We start from the raw sequence: 6,088 nt of genomic DNA, 5'->3' as shown, positions 1-6,088 counted from the left end.
AGGTCATGGGCTTGAAGAAAACATTCAAACCGTTCTATGAACGCCTCCCAGGATTCGGTCTCAATGCGGAATGAAGCAAAGAAAGCTGTATTAGCCATGGCTCTTGTGGTTTGAGGTTCAGGTTCGCTCACCTTCGTCGCCAGTTTTGTGTTCCAAGGCAAAGAAGTACAAGAAGGCTGCTGGACGTTAATCTTTATTTAAAAGCAACAGTAACTGACTAAAACTGAGATACACAATCCCCGGCTGACAGCAATTTATACAAACGCCTCAGTCGGGGAACCAATAGGGTAACCAGGATTCTCCCGCCGGATGTATGGGCCAATAAAAGAAGGTCTACGCAGCGCCACCTACTGGTGGACCGGCTCGGTACACAACACTATCCAGGAGAGGAGGGAGGATTGGGGGGAGAGGGAGGGAGGGGGGGACTTGCTACCTTGTGTGCCAGGTGAGTCTGATCAGAGCTGGATCTGGGAGCCGGAACCAAGCAGCCCAATGGACTGAGCAGTCAGGGGCCGAACAGCCTGCAGGAGAGGAGGGGAGAGGAGAGCAGCCAGAGGCAGAAGGGGAGCCCAGGGGTCCCCAGGAGAGGCCTCGGGGGAGCAGAGAGCCCCGAGGCAGCAAGGCTGAGGGAGCAGGGGGGCAGAACGGGAGGACAGGGCTGGGTGGAGGGTCTCGGGGGCAGGCAGAAGCTCCGGCTGCTCCAGAGCCTCTTGGGGGGAAGCAAGAGAAGGAGGAGGCCATGCCTAACATCTACCTGTACTTTCGCTCCCCCTCCTCATGCATACACCCCATACCACCCCATAGATGGCCTCTCCCACCGGTCAGACAAGCACAGCCACACCACACCAGACCGACTCTCATCCCATAAAGAAGCTGGTAAACATCCCATTCAACCCCTCTGGCTCTCAGCCTATGGGGAGCCTCCCAAACATTCCTCATCAAACACAGGGAACTTCACCAACAGGTAACAGTCTAAGAGAGTTGGAAGGGACCTTGGAGGTCTTCTAGTCCAGTATCTGCTCAAGCAGGCTAATAGTGGAGTCTTTAAGAGAGTTCTGACTTCAACAAGCTAAGAGAGACCTAATAAAATGGAATTCAAAGTAGAGAAAACTAAAATCTTAAACTTAGGCAAGAAAAGCCAAAGGTACACATATAGACTGGGTGAAACCAGGCTTAATAGCAGTAACTGTGAGAGGGATCCTGGAGTCTTAGTGGATAACCAATTAAATATGAGCTAATAATGTGCGGCGGCAGCCAAAAAAGCCAATGCAATCCTAAATTGTATTAACAGAGTTATACAATCAAGATCAAGAGGGGTTCCAATACCATTCTATAAAGCCCAAGTAAGACCACACCTAGAGTATTTCATCCAGTTTTGGTCACCACACTATAAAAAAGATGTTGAGACTGTAGAAAAAGTGCAGTGAAGAGCAACCAGGATGATTAGTGGACTGGAGGCTAAAACATATGAAGAACAGTTGCAGGAACTGGGAATGGCTGGTGTAGTGAAGAGAAGGATCAGGGGAGACATGAGAGCAGTCTTCCAATATTTGAGTGGCTGTCGCAGAAAGGAAGGGGACAAGCTATTTTCCAAGGCACCTGAAGGCAGACAAGGAATAATGGAGGAAACTGAACAAGGAGAGATTCAACCTGGAACTAAGGAGAAATTTTCTGACAGGGAGACCAATCAACCAATGGAACAGAAGTTACCTTCAGAAGGTGTGGGAGCTTCATCCCTGGAAGCTTTCAAGGAGAGACTGGACAGCCATTTGTCAGAAATGGCGTAGGGTCTCCTGCTTGGGTGGGGGGTGTTGGACCAGATGACCTACAAGGTCCCTTCCAACTCAGTTAATCTTTCCTAGTTTCTAGAGAGACTGAGAAAGATACCACACATGAATGTCAGAACCTGTGAATGCAGAAATGCTTAATTCCTTCTTTGAATTTCTTTTTAGGCACAACCCCCCCCCCCAAAAAATATGAAAAGAACAAGAGAGATAGAGTCAGTATACAATTCCAAATAGGCACAAAATTCATAGAGTGGCTGACCAATTGCACCCAGTGAGGAGTCCTTCATGGAGCTACATCTACATGGGGTGAAATATTCAGAGGGGAACCTCAAGTTTCTGCCTTGAGCCCCAGACTCTTCCATATCTTCCCTAATGATCTATGTGAGGGGACAGAAAGGGAACTCATCAGGTTTGCAGATGGCACCAAGCTTGTGGGAATTACGAGAATATTAGCTCAATATCCAGAAGACATAAACATGGGACGCTACCTAAAGAGATGCATTTCACTGGTGAGAAAAGCCAGGATCTGCACTTAGGAGACCCCAATGCCCAGGTACAGAACAGGGGGTACCTGGCTCAGCAGTGGTACCTGTGGAAGGATCTCATGGCAAAGTACTTAAGGATCAGCCAGAACTCTGCTGCAGATGACAAAATAGGCCCAGGCAGTCTTAGGCAGCAATAAAAGAGGGGAAGATTCAAGAGGGAGAGAAGTGCTGGTACCACTTTCTGTCTCACTGGTCAGACCATCCTTGGAATACTTTGTCCAATTCTGGTCAAAAGAAAAAATTGTGGAGATTCTGGAAAGTGTGAAGAGAAGAAGAACAAAGATGATTTAAGGTCTAGAGGCCAAATCGTTTGATGAATGGTTGATGGAGTTCGCTATGTCTAGCCGAGATAAGGTGGGAAGGATTGGGCAGCCATGACAGAATCTTCCGGCACTTTTAGGGGCTTGGACAGAAAAGAGGGGAGTGACTTCATCTCCAGAGCCCTGAAGGGAAGAAGAGGAAAAGGGTGGGAGTTTGTTAAAGAGAGACCCGATCTAGAAGTCAGGAGAAGTTTTCAGACAGAAGGAACAATTAAGCCATGGAATAAGTTGCCTCCCAAAGTAGTGAGTGCTCCATCTCTGGAAGTTTTCAAAGTGGACAGGAGAACCATTTGATTGGGAAGGTATAAAGTTCCTGCCTTGAGCAAAGGGTTGGACTAGAAGACCTCCAAAGTCCTCGCCAGCCCTATAAATCTACATCCTATGTTCTACCATCCCTAAGACTACTTCACCACCCACCACCCACCGGCTACTGACCAGCTCCACTTGGCCTTGGTGGCCCCTGGCTTCCCCCTCCTGTTGCTTCTCTCTTGCAGCTTCTGGAGCAACAGGAGTTTCTGCCTGCCCCCGAGACCCTCACCCCAGCCCTGTCTTCCAGCTCTGCCACCAGCTCTGTCAGCCTTGCGGCCTCCGGGGGTCTCTGCTGCCTCGAGGCGTCTCCTGCAGACCCCTCGTCTCCCAGTTCGGCTTCTAGCTGTCTCCTCTCTTCTCCTCTCCTGTGGGCTGCCCAGATCCCAGCTGCTCGGCTCATTTGGCTGCTCGATTCTGGCTCCCAGATCCAGCTCTGGCCAGACTCCCTGCCCTCCCCACAGCAGAGCCCTCACCCTCCTCACTGCTGCCCCTCAGCCTCAGATGGCACTCCAAGGCTTGGAGCTGAGCCTGGGGATCCACCGCTACCAATCTCATCTCACCATTGCCACGGCCATCACCTCCACCCTCCTTCTTGGCTCAGAGCCCTGAGATTCCTCAATGCTCTCAGGCCCTGATGCTCGGTGGCTGGGAGGCTTTCAGCTCAGCTGACAGTCCTGCAGTGACTGGTAATGTGGGGGTAAGGGAAGGGCTCCAGCTGGTAAGGGTAAGGCTCCCCCCCGATATTAGAACTACTACCGGCGCCCCGGTTCAACCAGTGGATTCCATTGCTGGCCATAGGGGGCGAACAACTGCCCCCCGTGGAACGGGCGCGCAATTTGGGCGTCCTCCTTGATACCCGGCTGTCGATGGATGACCATGTGGCAGCCGTGGCAAGGGGGGCGTTCCACCAGGTTCGCCTGGTGCGCCAATTGCGCCCCCTATTGGATCGGGACGCCCTACGCACGGTCACTCATGCGCTGGTGACGTCTCGCCTGGACTACTGCAACGCTCTCTACATGGGGCTCCCCTTGAGATGCACCCGAAGACTACAGCTAGTTCAGAATGCGGCCGCGCGAGCCATCATGGGAGGGACAAGATACTCCCATATAACACCACTCCTGCGCGAGTTGCACTGGCTGCCTGTGGTTTTTCGGGTGCGTTTCAAGGTGTTGGTTACTATCTTCAAAGCGCTCCATGGCACGGGACCTAGTTACCTGCGGGATCGCATCTCACCTCATACATCCCTGCGACCAATCCGCTCTCACAGGGAGGACTCCTCCAGGTGCCGTCCACTAAGCAGTGTCAACGGGCGGCGCCCAGGAGTAGAGCCTTCTCTGTGATGGGCCCAACCCTCTGGAATGACCTCCCCCCCGATATTAGAACTACCACCGACCTCTGCTCCTTCCAACAGAAGCTTAAGACCCACCTGTTCCAATTAGCTGGCTTAACTGATTTATAGTCCCATTTTAGCCTCCTGGCAAACATCTTATTGGGTAGTTTTTAAGGGTATTTTAATGTTCATTTGTATTTTAATTTAAATATTGTACAGTCCACATCCTACCTCCTCCGTTTACCTATTTGTATATTTAAGTATATTTATATTTTGTACTTATACTGTTTTAAAATGACTGTACACCGCCCCGAGTCCTGTTTAGGAAAGGGTGCGGTATATAAAATTAATAAAATAAAATAAATAAATAAATAAGACTCTATAGAGGTGCTTCTTGAGTTCTTAAGAAAGTTCCTGAACTCTTTGAGGAGCTTCTCAGAGGTTCTAAGGCAGCCTTCTCAAGTTTGAGGAAAGCCACTTGGCTAGGAACCTCAGACATTTCTTTCTGGAGTTCTTCAGTGTGTTTCACCAAAGATTCTTTCTCTGGCTCTAAATGGTGGATCATCGTGTTGGCATGGTCCAAGCTTCCTTTGTTGTCCAGCAGAGTTTTCTACAGGTCTTCTGTTGTGGTCTGAAGTTGATCCACTGTCTGCTTGAGACAACTGTGCTGCTCTTTCATCCGTTGTTCGTCTTTCATGGATTCCTGGATCTGAAAGTCAACGGAATCTGGTTAATCTGGAGATCATGGAGGCCATCACTGCTCATTGAGAAAATAACTCAAGGATATTCCCTAAAGGACCATTTCTTCCCTGCTGACCTGTTTGGAAAATGGAGAGACACAGTCACTTCCTCTCTCAATTCAGGGGACATTTTGCTAACTGCCTAAAGTCCACAGATGCCTTCAGGTGGCCCAGTTTGAGAAACTCTGACTTAATCCATCACAACTGATCTCCCTTCAAACTATCCTGACTTCCCATTTGATTCTGACTCCAATTTGAGGCCTCTCTTCTATCAAGACTCTCCAAAGGAGTCAGAATCTGTGATCGGTCAATTCAGCCACCTCTGGCACTGCTAGGGGGTTTCTCATGAGAGGGAAAGGGGGGGCATTTGGATTAGGAAAGAGCCCCCCCCTCCAAGTACTTACCAGTCCCACCCAAGGCATGAAATCCTGGTGGGTCCCCTTGAGCAAGTCCTTCTCTCTCAGCCACAGCCTACCTCACAAGCATGTTGTTGTAAGGATGGTGGAGTCTTCAGTATGTTCACTGTCTTGAGCTATTTAGAGAAAGAATAAAGTTGGATAAAACTCTGAGTAATAAAAAATAAAAATATATGAATAAGTCAACCAGCAGGATGAGTCTGTTGGGGAAATAACTACATGTGGCCAATGGAATCCCTTTTTAGGTTAATTTCCCCAGGTCAGCTTCTACCTTTGGGGTCTCAATGCCTCTCCCACTGGGACATCCTGAAGGCATTTTTTCCCCTAGATCACATTGCCGACCCTCAGACGGCTGCTCCCAGCCCCTTTCTAGAGACAGGAAGCTTTGACATGTTGGATGAGGAGTTTGGTGACCGATACAGAGGCTGCAGACACGGCAGGTATCAAACATCTGTCATGTTCATTGAACTCCACCTTATCTAACCTCTCCCCCTTAATTCTGCCTTAATGGGAAGGGTCTCTCCCTCCTGAGGAGCCCAGGCGAGGGAGACCCTGCGATGCCCCCAATGCCAGCCATCCAATCCAGCCACTTTCCAGGGATGTTGAGCAGAGCCTCCATTATGTGGTCCAGGAGGAGCCTC

General features: G+C 49.8%; 1 protein-coding gene across 1 annotated transcript in view; it reads right to left on the bottom strand.

The window, feature by feature from the left end:
- Window positions 1-455: 455 nt before the first annotated feature.
- Window positions 456-6,088, bottom strand: part of LOC309392721 (vomeronasal type-2 receptor 26-like) — a gene marked incomplete at both ends in the record, with an annotated part of 35,895 nt that continues 30,262 nt past the window's right edge. The window contains one exon of the mRNA XM_081954148.1: window positions 456-521. Coding sequence (XP_081810274.1) covers window positions 456-521 — 66 coding nt within the window. The remainder of the gene's footprint in view (window positions 522-6,088) is intronic.

Source organism: Natrix helvetica (genome assembly GCF_964273705.1).
Source record: "Natrix helvetica genome assembly, chromosome: 5".
Classification (NCBI taxonomy): Eukaryota; Metazoa; Chordata; class Lepidosauria; order Squamata; family Natricidae; genus Natrix; species Natrix helvetica.
Note: the sequence above shows the minus strand (reverse complement) of the source record. Positions and strands in the feature narration are given on the sequence as shown.